The 15,273-nt window shown below is 52.3% G+C and overlaps 3 protein-coding genes across 8 annotated transcripts in view; 1 reads left to right on the top strand and 2 right to left on the bottom strand.

Annotated features, from left to right (window-relative positions):
- Positions 1 to 6,179, bottom strand: part of Syngap1 (synaptic Ras GTPase activating protein 1) — a 29,652-nt gene extending 23,473 nt beyond the window's left edge. For all 3 annotated transcript variants that reach the window (XM_077801848.1, XM_026383622.2, XM_026383625.1), the window contains exons 1-3: positions 6,113 to 6,179; positions 2,741 to 2,862; positions 473 to 578 (exon numbers count right to left, since the gene is read on the bottom strand). In XM_077801848.1, the coding sequence (XP_077657974.1) occupies positions 473 to 578; positions 2,741 to 2,862; positions 6,113 to 6,179 (295 nt within the window). The remainder of the gene's footprint in view (positions 1 to 472; positions 579 to 2,740; positions 2,863 to 6,112) is intronic.
- Positions 6,180 to 8,250: 2,071 nt separating this feature from the next.
- On the top strand, positions 8,251 to 9,893 carry Cuta (cutA divalent cation tolerance homolog). 3 transcript variants are annotated; one of them, XM_026383586.2, is made up of 7 exons: positions 8,251 to 8,319; positions 8,402 to 8,453; positions 8,706 to 8,914; positions 9,080 to 9,139; positions 9,254 to 9,299; positions 9,385 to 9,434; positions 9,570 to 9,893. In XM_026383586.2, the coding sequence occupies exons 2-7, from the start codon at positions 8,412 to 8,414 to the stop codon at positions 9,694 to 9,696; spliced, it is 534 nt and encodes a 177-aa protein (XP_026239371.2). In that variant the 5' UTR covers positions 8,251 to 8,319; positions 8,402 to 8,411; the 3' UTR covers positions 9,697 to 9,893. The 3 variants fall into 3 exon arrangements, with proteins under 3 accessions (XP_026239371.2, XP_026239372.2, XP_026239373.2); XM_026383587.2 differs by having other exon boundaries at positions 8,262 to 8,319; positions 8,407 to 8,453; XM_026383588.2 differs by lacking the exons at positions 8,251 to 8,319; positions 8,402 to 8,453 and adding an exon at positions 8,458 to 8,540.
- Positions 9,894 to 10,002: 109 nt separating this feature from the next.
- Phf1 (PHD finger protein 1) lies at positions 10,003 to 15,080 on the bottom strand. Of its 2 annotated transcripts, XM_026383485.2 has the most exons (15): positions 14,855 to 15,080; positions 13,985 to 14,159; positions 13,817 to 13,898; positions 13,620 to 13,715; positions 13,128 to 13,228; positions 12,868 to 13,016; positions 12,594 to 12,689; positions 12,324 to 12,392; positions 12,056 to 12,179; positions 11,894 to 11,961; positions 11,622 to 11,726; positions 11,308 to 11,497; positions 11,123 to 11,217; positions 10,783 to 10,863; positions 10,003 to 10,619 (listed from the first exon to the last, which is right to left on the bottom strand). In XM_026383485.2, exons 2-15 carry the CDS (start codon positions 14,141 to 14,143, stop codon positions 10,331 to 10,333), a joined length of 1,704 nt encoding a protein of 567 aa, XP_026239270.1. In that variant the 5' UTR covers positions 14,144 to 14,159; positions 14,855 to 15,080; the 3' UTR covers positions 10,003 to 10,330. The 2 variants fall into 2 exon arrangements, with proteins under 2 accessions (XP_026239270.1, XP_077657910.1); XM_077801784.1 differs by lacking the exon at positions 11,123 to 11,217 and having other exon boundaries at positions 10,459 to 10,619; positions 11,308 to 11,486.
- Between the last annotated feature and the right edge of the window lie 193 nt (positions 15,081 to 15,273).

The raw sequence follows: 15,273 nt of genomic DNA on the forward strand, positions 1-15,273 counted from the left end.
AAAAGGGGGCAAGAAAGAGGGAATGGGCCACAGACCTGCAGATCTAGAAGAAGAATCCGGAGCAGGGGGTGGGACAGAGGTCTGGGGGGAGGGCGGGAACTAGGTCAATCTCTCCAAGATCCCAGACCAAGGGCTGGGAGGGGCAGGGACAGGAACACTCGGACAGGAAGCTAAAGATCTAAAGAGACTATTTTTAAAAGCACCGGGAAAATAGTCAAACTTCGCTGCTGGAGAGGAAAAAGGGAGCGAAGCAGAGCAAGGACGCGCTGGGGTTTCTCACCCACAGCCTCTGTCCCGCTCCACAGCCCAGACGAGGGCGCCGTCTCCTCTAGAGTTGCGAGACTCGGTCTCCGCCTCCTCCCGCCCCTTGCCAGCGCCCCCTGTGCCCGACGCCCCCGCGCCGCCAGCCCGACCACCTCCAGCCCTGTCCCCGCGACTGTCCGGGGCACGCGAGCCTGCTCGGCCGCCGTACCATGCTCGCCGTGGGGCCGCCCCTCCACCGGCACGGAGACTGTGCGTCTCAGCAGTTTGTTGCGGCTGGACTCGCTCCTCCGGTCCCGGATCAGGAGGGGGTGTATCTAGGGGATGCGGGGGTGTGTCAGACCTCACTGGCCCGCGCCGTTCCTCCTCTCCCGCCTCCTCCACGGAAGGCTGGGCCCCTTTCCATTCCGCCTGCCACCTTCCGCCCCTGCCCCTGCCCACTCTCGCCAGGTGGCTTGGGGTGAGGGGATTTCTTTCCCATCTCCCCGGTCCCTTTCTCTCCCTCTTATATCTTCCCGTTTTCACCCTTTTCTTTGCTCCCTGCATTTATCTCGCAGCACCCCTCAGAGAATTCTCCCAAGCCCTTCTCAGATCTTCCTTCAACTCCTCAGGAGTTAGCTACCTCCTGAACCCAGTTTCCCCTTGACCTTCAGTTCGTCCATTCTCCCTCCTTTTTTCCCAACCTCCCACCTCCCTTACCCCTTCTCTCCCTCCGAGCCTGTCACGGGGGTAGCAGAAGCTGCATTTATAATCAGGATCCACAGCTTGTCTCCCTCCCACGGCCAGGCTTGCGGCCAGACTGGGACCCAACCTCCCCTCCCCCCAGAGGGCCTGGTCACCTCCCCCCACCTTTCATCTACTTCCACCTCCAACCCCCCCCCCCATCTCTTAGTTCTCTTGTTCCCTTAGTCATTACCTTTCCCTAAGCCTCACCTCCAGATCCCCTGGGCAAATATGTCCAACCCTCCAGTCCTACCAGGACTCACAAGATCCAGAGCCCACCCCCACCAACCCCAGCGTCAATCCCACAACCCATCCAGTTCCAAGTCGAACTGTTCATTATCCTAGTTCTATCTACTTCTTCCCAGCTTCTCCTCCCATCACCTTCCTACCCCAAACTCTAGCCATTCCTGTTGCCCCTCAGCTGCCTGGTCACTGGTCCTCTCAGTCAGTCCCCATTTCTGTCCTTCCCTCATTGCTCCACCCACTGTCCTCCCTCTTCATCCTTTCACCAGTCCCTATTCCTATTGGTTCTAGTTTTCCTAAAGTCTCCAAATCCCTGGTCAAGGCTGATGACCACTAGTGAATCACTCAAATGCCTTGCAATGTCTAAAACCTAAGACTCCTCCAGAGAGTCACCATGTCCTCTCCTAGACACCTATTCTTTACTCTGTGGTCTGGAAAATCTCTACACAGCTATCTCCACACACTCATCTGCCTCCCAGGACCCTTCACACCCTGATTAGCACTAACTGCAATTCTAGCCTTGCCTCACAACACCATCCCCAGTAGCTTTCAGGTACATCTCTCACCACTTCTTAGCCTTCCAGGCTACCTACCCTATCACTCTAAAGCTTGTCCCCCAAACACCCTCAACTGCTGAAATCACACCTATGGGGCATCCACCCTTCATATTTGTATCCTGCTTCCTCTGAGGGACCCTCTGCTGCTAATGCTGCTTCTCCCAAATCGGAATCCACATGACCCTGGCTCTCAAATCTTACATGGCCACCACCTCCCATAAGATACATCTGTCCATTTCATCTCCTTCACTCTGGCCAGTCCTTGCCTCTACACCTTTAGGCAACTCCTATGCTCTCAGTTCCCCTCCTCCACAGACATCTCCTCCACTATATTCCTTCTTGATATTCAATCAGTCCCAACAAACCTCAGTATTTCTCTAAACTCTAATCTCAGGCACCTGCAGTCCTCACCCCATTCAAGCCAAGAACTAGTAACATCTGTATCTTTCCCAGTACCCTCCTGTTCCTTCCACTGTCCTCTGCCTTTTTTCTGAATCCCTCATTTCCCCTTCCTACACTATGCTCAGGAGAAAGGACTGGTGAGTGATGAGTCTTGATCATTGGAGAAGAGGAAAGGGGTCCTCGGGATTACTTTGAAGGGGAGACTTCCCATTTCTTCACCCCTTCTCCAAGCCCTTCAGTTTTTCCTCCCTATTCAAACCTATCCCACAATATGGACAGGATAAAAACAGAAGGCATCCCCATATATTTAGAGCTATATTTCCTCTCCAAAACTGCCTATGACTTTCAAAAGACCCCCAGGCCAAGAAGAGAGAATGTCCTTTTTATCATACCCCAACCCAAATCTCAATGCTACCCTCTTGCTACTGCCTGCAAATGTTTCTCATTACCTTCTTTTTGTCTACCCTTCACTAAAAGGACTCTTCCCATTGTTCTGTCCACATTCTCCCAAGTTACCCAGTGTGGTCTCTTCCCAACCTCCTCACCCTGCTCACCTCGTCCTCATCCAGCATGAGCAGCTGGTTCCCCGAGATGATGCAGAACCGAGGGTTCCAACCAGGACGATCATACGGGGAATGAACGTATTGGGTTCGGTGCATAGGGGGTCCCCGTACATCTGGGGGATGGAGACACACAGAAACAGTAAGGGATGTTCTATGCATTTGGGAGCACAGGCCTAAATGGCAAGAAGCAATTCCACAAAGTGGAAGAAAGGAACCCCACCCGCCTTGAGGAGATCATAGTTGAGGGTAGTATTTAGCAACTTTAAAGGAACAAAAAATAAGCTTTTACATCTAGAGGAAAAAAAGAGGAATCACATCACAGGAGGCTATGAAGACTTGCAGAAAGATTTCAGGGAGGGGAATATATTATGACACAGAGGAACACAATTGTGGGCAGGGAAAGGTAAAGGAACTATTCATCCACTTGGGAAAAATATAAAGGTGGAGGTGCAGTGCAACTGGTAGAAGAAAAACAGGTTGGTGACAGGAGTCTGAGAAAAGGGAGGGCACTCATCAGATGGACTTAGAAGGTGGAATGAATGTATTGGGAAGTAAGTTTGACTTCAGGGGGTATCTTTCTCCTGGAAGCAGGGAAGAACATAGGGAATTTAGGAGCAACTCTGGGAACAGAAGCACTTGTATGTAAGAGAGTAAGGAGAAAACTACACAGCTGTGGGGAAGAAGGATAGGGTATGTGCATAAGAACATTTGGGTCATGAGCTTTTGAGAGCTAAACATTTGGAAAAGAGGAAGTGGAGGGCTTTCCTATTGATGGAGAGACCCGAGAAGACCTCCTCCCCCATCACTTCTTCCTTCCCCTTCGCCTAGTCCTACCCTATTCATCCTTTGGGAAGGTTCTGGTTCTTCTGGTGGAAGAGAGAACATGGCTTTTGTCATCATCTGGCTATGGAAGAGCCAGGGTGGGAGAAGGTGGGAAATATGTCCTTTGAATGAATAGACCAAATTGATGTCTTTCCCCAGTCCATGTCCAGGCATTAAAGATTCAATACCAATCTCCTCCTCCCCATCTACTGCCCATGGATGAAATGAAAGCCAACTCCACAAGTTAGGAGCCTTCCTGAGGCATAATGAGGAGTTTAAAGAACAAAAAGAGTATATGGGGGGGGGGGATGGAAATCTCCAAGTTAAGAGCTGGAGATGAGAACAAACCTACCAGAAGAGAGTAACAGCAAATCAGGGGTGGCCCATGCTCAGACATGCCCCAGGGTCTCTCTTCCCCATTTTTGCTATCCTTGCCATGCCCCCCCCCCTTCAAAATTCCTCTTCTTCAAATTCCATTGTCACACACCATCACAGGGGGACAAGGGAACAGGACCTATGGGAACATAAGAAGTCAAATTGGTGTCAGCAAAGTAACAGAAATTAGGCTTAAGGTATCAAGAGTAAGAAAGGGTTTAGAAGCAGAAAAAATAAAATTCTGTCCCATTTATGGGATAATTAACATGGGCATATTGCAGCAGAACTGATCTTTTAGTTTCATTCCAACAGAATGCCCTGAGTAGGAGTTTTGAAAAAGTCCAGCCCCTGTCTGTCCACAAATATACCAGTCAAATTTACTCAACCTGCAGATCAGATGAACCCCCCAGAACATAAATGTCTATAAACCGCAATGCTCTGAAACTTTTACTGTCTCAAGGCCATCTCAGAGACTCAACAGTCTCTAGATACAATGATCACTGATACCCAATCTGAGACCACAAACATTGCAGGTAACATGCCCACTGCACTCAGGCACTTGGTTCACCCAGAGGAAAAATCTGTTGATACATGTAACTAATGGGAAGGGGTGGTTTGAGCTGCAGTTTAGGAAAGCAAGTTTGACTTCAGGGGGTATCTTTGTCCTGGAAGCAGGGAAAAACAAAGGGAATTTATCTTAGACGCAACTCTGGAAACAGACAAACATGCATACAGACTCTGGAACTTAAGCAAGAATGAAAATGATCTGGGAGGCAAAGGAACATGGCTGAGAAAGAGGGAAATTTTACCAGAATGAGAAATCCTGTAAGAATTCAGATAAGGATCCTTTACAGTCCCTGTTATAAGCATCAAAACCCTCTATCTTTGCACCTCAAATATCCAATACCCAAGAAAGTAGAGAAGACAAGAAAAGAGGAATGCTGATAAAAACTTGGGGTACAAAGGGAAAGTCAGTAGGCACAGACTGTGGTGACAAGATGGGGAGTGGGATTGGAAATAAGAAGATGGGCCAGGGACAAATAACAGGAAGTATCTAAAAGATAAGGAGGAAAAGATGATGATAAATGCCTAGGGACAGGGGAATACACCAAAAAGGCTCAAACACACATGGGGCAGAAGAAACAAGGAAGACCTAATAGGGAGATTAAGACATGGAGGTCAAGAAGGAGTTCAAGAGACATGGTATAGATATAAGGCGGCTACCAGATACAAATGCAAGAGAGAATGGACATCAGAGTGGGAACTGATATGGGGGAAGGACAGAAAGGGGACTCATATAAGGAACGGACATCATAGGGGGGGAAAGATATAAGTGATGGACAGCATAAGAAGGGAGGAGGAATGGAAATAAGGATATGGGGTGGGGGAGGGGGGTAAAAGTGGTGAGATGAAGAGCACAGATAAGACCCCTAGGGTTGCATTTTACTTGTTAAGGAACTTAATGAGGGTCAAAGTGGGAGCAGGATCCTAACCTAGTCCCTAACTTGCATCACTCAATCTTCCTTGTATCTGCCCCCCAAAAATATACACATAATTTGGCCCTCCCCGTACCCTGGCCTCCCCTCCCCCAATCCTTTCCCTCTCTCCTCTCTTCCCTCCATCTGGACCCTCCATCCCCCCCCACTGCCTCCCTCTCTCTCCATCTGGCCTCTTCTTTCCTTTCATCCTCTTCATTTTATAACCCCTACCATTCTAAGCCCCCCACGGTATTCTCCCCTCATAATCTTGGCTTCTCTTTTCACCCTTATGTTTTCATTTCTCCTTCTCATCTTCTCTCCTAAGACTCTGTGCCTCTATTTCCTTGATGTTTTCCCCATCCCTCAGCTCCCACCGCCAAATTATTTCTGTAGCTCTTCCCCCAACCCTATCCTCCTACCTTTCCACCCCTTTCTGGCGCTCTCTTTCCCCTTCGTTTTTCTCTAAGCACCCTGCAAGGCCTGTTTCCTAGCCCCTCCGTTCCTTACCTACCCCTATCCCTCTAGCTTCCAGTCTCTCCTTCCCCATGGCTCCCACCCCAGCCTTCCCGGTCCTCCTCTCCCTCCATTTCAGCCGCTCCCTCCCTTCCCTGGCCCCGGCTCTCCCCCGCCCCCTGCCCCTCCCCCTCTTGCCCCCCCATCTGGCCCTCCCCCTCCCCCACCACCGTACCTCTGAAGGGGGCATAGGACATCGCGGGGATGCTCCCCCGATGGATGGAGGCGCGAGACCTGCTCATCAGGCCTGGGGGGAGGGGGCGGGGGGACGGGGGAGAAAGAGAAGAGAGAAAGAGGGGGAGAGAGAGGGGGAGAAGGAGGAGGAGGTGGAGGAGGAGGAGGAGGAGAGAGGAGGAGAGAGGAGCAGAGAGGAGCAGAGAGGAGGAGAGAGGAGGAGGAGGAGGAGAATAAGAGCCAACGGCAGCAGCGGCAGCAGAGAGAGAGAGAGGGAGAGAGAGAGAGAGGGGGGCGGGGGAAGCGAGCGAGAGAAGAGAGCAGGAGGAGGAGGAGGAGGAGGAGGGAGAGACTGCAGCCCCCATCCCTACCCAGGGAGACCCAGGGAGCTAAAGAGAGTGAAAAAGACCCCTGCCTCAAACACACATGAGAGCAAACAGTCATGAAGATGAAGACCCCAGACCCTGAGATTGACAGACCCCAGACTCAGAGAGAGAAAATTCATTCCCAACCCCAGGCAGGTTAATTTGAGACACAGACCCCAAATCTAAAGGGAAGGAGATCCCTGATATAGGAGGGGAAAAAAAAAGACCCCAGACCCATCAGAGGGGAGTCAAAGATCAAGATCTTAAGGATCCACTCTCAAAAGGTTCTTCACAGCCACAGAAATCTTAGATTTTAGAGACTAAAACCTGAGACCTAGACCCAAAAAAAAGATGAAACCCAGATTAGAAAGACCCAGACCTAGAATTAGGTCTCAGAACTCAGGCCCAGGGAGAGATCTGAGACCCCAAACTCAGATCCCAAGGGGGGGGGGGGACCAGACTCAGAGACTGGTGAACTCTGAGAGAAATTCCAGTTTTAGTGGGAGACAGAGAAAGAGACACTTAGCTAGCCCAGACCCCGAATTTAGAGACTGAAAACTCACAATAATTTGAAAAACCTCAGGGAGAGTGACCACTGGATCCTGAAACACAGAAGCTCCCTAAAGAACATAAAAGAAACTCAGTCCTGAGAAATATTCCAACACAAATATTGGAAAACCCCTCAGAGATCTGAGATAAGCCCCAAATCCAGAGATCACAGGAGACCCCCAACTCCAGGGAGGTAAATATGAGAGAACTCTGACCTCAGCTTGGGAAACTCCCAGTCACAGTCACGCCCACCATATCAGTGACCCCAGATCTTCAAGGGATGGGGACTATTGGGTAGCAGAATCTTTTTGTCTGTTGTCTCCTCCCACTTCTCTGGCCTCTTATTGGCCCCTCTATTTTTGGGTCACTGAATGTGCTTGGGCCCCAGGGAGGTTATGTAGGGCAGGTCCTGGCTCCTTGGGGGATGGGTTAAGGAAAGGAGACCCAAGGCTCAGAGGTGGACCAATCCTGCAGAGGAGAGGGGACAGAAGGACCATGGCTACTCTCCCTAACCTGCAACCCTCAACTCTGAATCACCAGTCTACCTCAAGCTTTGGGTTTTCAGTTAAGAGTGCCCTTAAGCTCTTCCCATCATCCTGTATCCCACTGACAGGGTCTCACTCCTGTCCGATTAAAATGCATTTCTCCTCACCTAGCCACTGTCATGCCATGCCTTCGCCTGCCTAATCACTGCCCCCTACCCAGGGACAGCTGGCATCTCCTCAGATCATAGTTGTTCATTCCTCAACCCAGGCACAGCTCAATCCTAATTGAACAGGGGGCGCTCTCTTCACCCCTGAGGTTCAGTCTTCTCAGACCCTCCCACTCCTTAAGGCCTCTGAAATAGTGCTGGGGCTGTTACTAGGCACATTCTGGGGTACAAGGACTTCACCGCCTGACGCATAGAGTCTGCGGGGTCTCCGACCCCCCTAGTTCTAGCTTTCTCATCACGTGGCCTGTGGGACTGGCTCGCGATTGGCATCTTCGCATCATTCCGGGAGGTAGGACCGCTGGAGCGGACCCGCCCCGTCACGTGACAGTGGAACGCCGCAGAGGCTCTCCTCCGCCAGCCACTGGCGGGTTTGGGTTTCACGGAAACGGGCGTGCCATTTACGCGCACTTCTGCGGATCCAGCTGTCCATTGGCCAAATCCCCTTCGCTCCTCCCTAATCAGGAGGCGGGGCAATCCGCGCCACGTGAGGGCCAGGATTGGCTGATTCTGGAGACTCCCGGCCCTCCAGCTTCTACTGTCACGTGGGGTGCGCTGTTTTCTTATCACGTGGCTGCCACCCAGGTAAGAAGAGGCCCCTCTTCTTGGGTTTGGGGTCCTTTCTCCGTGTAATGTGTGGCCTTTGATATCAATCCTCCTTTACCAGTATAGGCTGCATGCGGGGCGGTCCAGCGTCCGCAGCTCTACTCGGCGGAGGGGTGAGTGCCTGGCCCCGCCTCCCCCCTTCCGGTCTTCGAAGTTTAGACCACCCCCGCACCCCAAATCCCAGGGGTTGGCCCGCTGAGGTGTGAGTGAAAACTGAGTCTTGGGCTTAATTTTCAGGGACATTTTCCTTCAGTGTGCAGAATAAGAAGGGCACAGCCTGAGGCTCTGTCCCAGCCAAAGCATTCTGGGGTGCCATTTCCGGGGGTATTTGTGGGGAAGAGACCGAATTCGCCCCCTGTTCTCAGGCCGCTCTGTTCCTGTCTTGTCTTTGGATGCCTGCGTTGCTGCCTGTGGCCTCCCGCCTTCTGTTGCTACCCCGAGCACTGCTGACCATGGCCTCTGGAAGCCCCCCGTCCCAGCCCACTACGGCATCTGGCTCTAGCTATGTTCCAGGATCGGTTTCTGCAGCCTTTGTCACTTGCCCCAACGAAAAGGTCGCCAAGGAAATTGCCAGGTGGGGACCTTGATGTAGGGCTAGAAAGTATTGTCATGAAGGGAGAATTGGGGGCGGAGAAGGGTGGTTCTTCCTGCTCTCCATCTTTGGAAGCCATCTCTGGGCTGCCAGAACAAAAGTCCTTTTCCCGGGGCACTCTGAATGGGGCTTTCTCTTCACCTTCAGAGCTTTGGTGGAGAAGCGCCTAGCAGCCTGCGTCAACCTCATCCCTCAGATTACATCCATGTGAGTCATAAGAATTGGAAGGTTAATCTAACTTTAGAGGCTGACAGGGAGCCTTTTCCTAGGGGAAAGTTTTTAATTCCCAAGACTTTCTCTCCCTTTCTCTGACTTCTTCAGCTATGAGTGGAAGGGAGAGATGGAAGAAGACAGTGAAGTGCTGATGGTGAGAAACATCCCCCACCCCAAATTGCTCCAGTTCCCTTGACCTCTGATGTCTTGATTCAACAGTGTTTTACTTTACCCCTTAGATGATTAAAACCCAAAGTTCCTTGGTCCCAGCCTTGACAGATTTTGTTCGGTAAGAACTTTTAGATAGGGGAGAGGATGTGGTATTGTGGATTGGGAATTGCTGAGCAGTCTGCAGTTGTCTGAGGGGTGGGCTTCTTAGGGTAAATATTTGAGTAATCTTCCTCCTTCCCTATTATTTTTGCAGTTCTGTGCATCCTTATGAAGTGGCTGAGGTGATTGCCTTGCCTGTGGAACAGGGGAACTCCCCCTACCTTCACTGGGTACGCCAGGTCACAGAGTCAGTTTCTGACTCCAGCACAGTCCAACCATGATGAGCCCTGTTCCTGCCATGATTCTTTTTTTTTTTTTTTTTAATTATCTACACATGACATTACAATGATCTTGGCAATTCATACATTTGTATCATTGGGGTCTGCCATGATTCTTTAATTAAAAAAAAAAAAAAACTCTTGACTTCCACGTGATGATGACGACTGGGCCCCTAATAAATCCTGTCTGGTTCTTATTGCCTTTTGCCTTAATTTCTTGTCACATATGCACATTTGGTTAGGGAAGGTCAGAAGTGTAGGTCTCTGTATTCTGTCCATGTTTCAGACATAACCACTAGGTTTGTTTATTTCTCTTTATTTCAATCATACAGAGTCCGGAATCCCTTATCCCTCCCTCTTCAGTCTCTGCACCCAGGGGTTAAATAATTTTAAAAAATATTTAAAAAGCTGTAACAAAATAACATCAAAGGAAATGGGAAGAGGATGAGGGGTCAGGAATCTTGAAGGGGGTAGAGAAGAGAGAGCCTCTTCCCCACCCATCTCCTGGATTCCAGCCTGGCCAATAGGGAGAACTACCCCCTATCTCTCCAGGTACATCCCAGCTGTAGGTGAGGTCAGAGGTCAGGGTACGAAAGTGCCGTGTGTGTGAATGGGGAGATGGGCAGAGGCAGTCTGTTCAGAAGATGCCCCCCCCTCCCCACTCAACCAGGTACTGCACAGAGCCATCAGGCCGTACTCTCCGAGCAAGGACCCGGACAGGGTCCCCTCGAGACAGGTAGCCAACCCCACCTCGGACTCCTCCCCCAGTCCCAGGAGACAAACTACGGCACAGGGGAGAAGGGGGTGCTGAGCGTCTAGGAAGACCTGGGGAGGGGGATGAGACTGAGGAAGATGAGGCAGTCATTGAGTGGGGAGCACTTTTAGGGATGTCTGTGGGGAAGCCAATATGAAGTTCCAGGGGTGACCTAGGGAGAGAATGTAATTCTAAGTTGAGACAGGTGTAGACAAAGACTCACCAGAAATGGGGGCCACTTGTGGATCAGAGGAGCAAAGAAATGGTTTGAGAATAAAAGACCTGTGACCACAGAGGGGAAGAGGTATTGCTGGTAATAAGGGATAGAATCTCACCTGTCTGGGGGTTCACTGTCCCCAGAGGTCCCTGCGGTGCTGGCAGAAGGGTGAAAGGAAGCGAACATCCGGATGGGGCTGCTGGGGTTGGAGAGGAAGAAAGTCAAGACCTGAAGCAAGGAAACAAGATCTTCTCCCCCCAGGGAAATAGACTTTAAACACTACTCCCAGAATATCCCCATCCCCAGAATAATATTGGGTACCAGACATTGGTTCTAGACATCTCACTAGGACAAGTAGTGAGTAACCAAGGGAGAAGGGAAAGAATTCTAAGTGACAAGTCTGGAGGATGTAAAGAACTGGGAGCATATATCTGGTTGGGGGGCAGAGGAGCACTAACCTGGGCAAGCAGCGGGCATCGGTGGGCCGGAAGTTGTAGCCGCTGCTGCCCTGGTAACTCTGGTTAGGGCTGGGGGGTGGTGGAGACACTGAGGCCTACAAGAAGGGGCAGAGGACTGAGAGAGAATCTTTGATTCCTTCCCACACCCCATCTTTTGACCCATGGGGTTCCCCATGCCCCTGTACCTGCAGTGCCCTCTGCAGACGAGCCCGCTCCCTCTGCTCCTGGGACTCGGGCTGATTGTGCACTGTTGAGGGTGGCCCCAGCTCCTCCACTTTTCCCTTCTGCCTCCTCCTCAGGGGCTCTGGCTCCGGCCTCCGGCGCTTCCCCAGGGGACGTGAGACCCCTCCCCCAGGGCCCTGCCCTGAAGGGAAGCTGTAAGAGGCCTCCTTATCCCCCCAGCCCCCTCCCGGACACCCCAAAGACCTCCCCAACTTTATACATGTACCCCCCTAGACTAATTCCTGAGAATTTCCCCCATCCTCCCTGGACCAGTGACCTGGTGGGGGCTCCATCTCCAGCAGGGGGCTCCACAGGAGGAGGAGTCCGAGCATGGAGACCAAACAAACATTTCCTCTTCTTAATCTCCCTTCCTGAAATGAAACTGGGCGAGGAGAGAAATGGTATGAGTTGTGCTGCAAGACTCCCCCATACTATTCTTTAGTCCCTTTCAGAGATGGTCCCCAGGTGCTTGCAGCCTTTCCCCTCCCAGACATCCAGATCTTCATCTCTCTGGGCCTCCCTCTTGCCTCCCTGCTCCTTCCAACTCACCGGTCCTTGTGGCTGTTAAGAGCAGAGAGAAGCTTGGAAGAACGTTCTCCTTTGGGGGTATCTGAAAGCTGGGGGAAGAGAAAAAGGTTAGGAGAGCAGTGATTCCCCCTTTCTCTTTATTCTCTGTCCCACCCCAATCCCCCAAATTCCACTATTTCCTACCTCCCCCAGGAGCAGACTGTCCCAGTTCTCAGAGGTGAAAGGGAGGATCTCACGGTCAAAATCAAAGTATTTCTTCTTACAGCAAACACTGAGGTGATAGAGAACAAGATGGGCCACATCCACCCTAGAGAAACATCCAGTTGTTAAGGCCATGAAATAATTACACAAGTTAGGGGAGTTCTGAGGTAAGTGGTTGAGGGCATGTAGGGTGAAGAACTGGGGGTGTTGAGGAAGGAGTTATGCTGAGGACATGCCCAGTCCAGCTTACCAGCGAAGCTGTAGCCTCCGGACCTTCTCAGGGCCCCCCCTGCACACACAGCATTCAAACTCATAGAACCTGGATGTCAGCAAAAGGGAGAACACACACCTTATTTGGGTAAATTTCATACAGACAATGCAAAACTCCCAGGCAAGAGAGAGGTAAGCAGGTGAGGAAAGGTTGCAATAGAAAAGCCTGGAATGCAGAGGGTGTGGGGGAACAGGGTGGAGCAGAGCCAGAGGGGGTCCTAGGCTCTTGGAGAGTCTGTGCTGGCCTCACCTGTCCCCATAGAGGAGGGGTTTGCTCAGACACTGGGTGCAGGCCTCATGGAACCACTGTAGGCAGCTCCGGCACTGCAGCATTTTCAGATTCCACCTGTTGGGGAACAGAACTGTGGCCTCCAAATACTTCCTGTACCTGTTTAACTGCCCCCAAACTCTCCTTGTCACCTACTTCCCCTCCCCTGCAGTGTTTCCTTCACCCTGTTCTTTCATTTCTCACAATCTACCAACCATATCAATCATTCCATAACTTGTCACCCCTCATTACTCACTCCCCAGGGCCACCACAGTAACAGTAGCTTTGCTGTCGGTTGCTCAGATGTCCAGCGTCCCAGTCCAGCCCCTTTAGTCCATATGGCAGAGACAGCTTCATACCCAGCATGGCCCGGGCATAGGGACCCTTCTTCAGTGCACCCCCCCGCTGTAGAGAAAGAACAGGTAGGAGGCCTCAGAAGGGTAGGAGATGAATGGCTTAGGAGAGGCTGTAGGTGGGAAGCTCCCACAGTAAGGGGCAACAAAGAGATGCCATTACCTTGGTGGCAATTGCAAAGACACACTGGCGGCAGACCCAGGAAGCGCCCTCTCCTTCTCCAGGGGCTGGGGCCCTGGGAATGTGGCAGTCCTGGTGATAAGCTGAAAAACGACAACGTTTATTGTTGTTATTATATTAAATGCCTGTGTGTGGTTGATACGGAGACAGAATAATCTGGGGTGGGTATATTATTCTGATTTTATAAATGAGTCAACTAATGCTCCTAGATGTTTGGGGTCTTGCCCAAAGTCATATGACTAAAAAAAAGGATGTGAGCTACCCTCTGCCTATAGAACTTCATAGCATCCTCTCTCTAGCTACCTCTCCCAGTGCTGGAAGGGGATGAGGTTACAGGGTTGAGACTGGCCAGAGTGGTGGCCTGGGAACTTAAACCAGGACAGGGGACATAAGCACCAGTGCTAGAGGAAAGGGCTGGTGGCAATCTAGAAGGTGCAGGGCAAATTAGACCATTCAGGTGGTCTGTCCTCTCACCGTGGCGACACTTCTCACAGCTGACCAGCCGGTTCCCAGGGACCACAGTCTCAGAGCGGCAGACACAACAGAGGAGTTCCTCCCCAGGGAGAGCAGCTGTGAGGGAACATAATGTCAGGAGGCCAGCCCTCAAGTCCTGTTGTGCCCACCAAGCCAAGTTTCTGTTTTCCATTGGATGCAGGTCTTTAGGGTCTCACCAGGGCTAATGTCTTTCCAAAGAACCAGAAACTGGGAATCATCCTCAAACTGGACCAGACACACCTCTCGAGCACTGTCCACCTGGAATGGGTGAGCACAAAAGATGAAATAGGAAACACATAAAGGGAATAGAGAAAAGGTGAGAGGTCAGAGATTAAAGGTCTTACCTTCTTGATAGTGCCCAAGTATAGCAGCCCATCAGTCCATCTAGCCAGCACATCTTGACCCTCCCAAAGTCGAGGCCTGGGGCCTGAGGTGGGAGCAGGGGAAGCTGGGTCCCAGAGAGAGGGGGCACCAGAGCGGCTCAGCCGGGGGGGCTGCGCCATTGCATCCTGGGGTGACCTAAACCGAAACAAGAGATGGAAAAAAGGTTATAAATGCTGAGAAAGCTTCCCCATTTTCCTTGCCTTTTTCTCCTACCACGGACCAAGCAAGCATCTTCAAGCCAGTCACCGGATCCCTCACATACTTGAATAGGACACCACTGGGCACCACTCACTAGCTCTTCCAACTCTAGTGGCTGGCTCTCCTCTTCCTAACCCCAACCCCCCAACCCAGTTCTCTAGTTTCCCAGCCTCCAGAGCTCTCCTGGGATATTTAGCTCCTAGCCTTGAGCTCCTAGGAGAAATGACGGCTGCAGAACCAGAGGTTACCACTCAGTTTCACCTTCCCCAGCTGTTTAGAGGTATGATAATTGGGCTACTCGGTTGCTCAGAGACGCTTTTCAGAGTAGAAACACCACTTTCCCCCTAGGCCTGCATGTCTCATTCAGAACAATCATCCTTGTGCCAGGTTATGTCAGGTCACCCTCAAATTCGGGGCTCCCCGCCCCTGGGTTAGATAACTTCCCTGAGTGCCCCGGGAGGGGGGCGTGTCCCAGTCCCGGTCTCTACTCCCCACGACCGCAAGTCCAAGAAGGGACTTGAGTCGGCCCAGCCCGGACCCGAGGCCAGGGTGGCGGGGCTCTCCCGCCCGCGCCCTGCGCGCCGACCCCCGGTTCCCTGCCCCCCCACTGGCGCCTCATGCCGCCTTCTTACCAGTGACAGCTGGGGCCGCCGAGAGCTGGGCAGGGGCCGACGCAGAAGACCTGGGCTAGCCCCCCGCGCGGGGAGGGCAAGTCCTGGCGTCAGGGGGCGTGCAGGTGGAGGCCGGGGGGTCCCCAGGCCCAGCCCCTTGGTCCCGGCAGCTCTGGGGCGTATGACGCAGCAGCCAAAGCAGCGGCAGCGGCAGGAGGAGGCGGCGGGGGGAGAGAGGGGAGGGACGGACCGACTGGGGGGGAGGGTGATGGGAGGGGAGGACGAGGTGGGGGAAGGAGGAGCCGAAGTGGGGGGCGGGTACCACCTCACCCCACCTCCCTCACCTCCAACCGGCCTGGAGGGCGCCGAGCAAGAGGCTGCCCCTCCGCGGAGGGGGGCGCGGATAGCCGGATCCAGAGGGAGAGGGAATCCCCGCAGCC

The sequence above is a fragment of the Urocitellus parryii genome, chromosome 8 (genome assembly GCF_045843805.1).
Source record: "Urocitellus parryii isolate mUroPar1 chromosome 8, mUroPar1.hap1, whole genome shotgun sequence".
NCBI classification, from domain to species: domain Eukaryota; kingdom Metazoa; phylum Chordata; class Mammalia; order Rodentia; family Sciuridae; genus Urocitellus; species Urocitellus parryii.

Bases quoted from the DNA above. Each gene is read 5' to 3' on its own strand.
- Cuta (XM_026383586.2), top strand. From the start codon at position 8,412: ATGCGGGGCGGTCCAGCGTCCGCAGCTCTACTCGGCGGAGGG. The intron at 9,300-9,384 runs GTGAGAAACATC...TTTACCCCTTAG, and splicing joins AAGACAGTGAAGTGCTGATG to ATGATTAAAACCCAAAGTTC. The intron at 9,435-9,569 runs GTAAGAACTTTT...TTATTTTTGCAG, and splicing joins GCCTTGACAGATTTTGTTCG to TTCTGTGCATCCTTATGAAG.
- Phf1 (XM_026383485.2), bottom strand. From the start codon at position 14,143: ATGGCGCAGCCCCCCCGGCTGAGCCGCTCTGGTGCCCCCTCTCTCTGG. The intron at 13,716-13,816 runs GTGAGACCCTAA...GTTCCCTCACAG, and splicing joins TTGGAAAGACATTAGCCCTG to CTGCTCTCCCTGGGGAGGAA. The intron at 12,690-12,867 runs GTGAGTAATGAG...GTTCCCCAACAG, and splicing joins TACTGTGGTGGCCCTGGGGA to GTGGAATCTGAAAATGCTGC.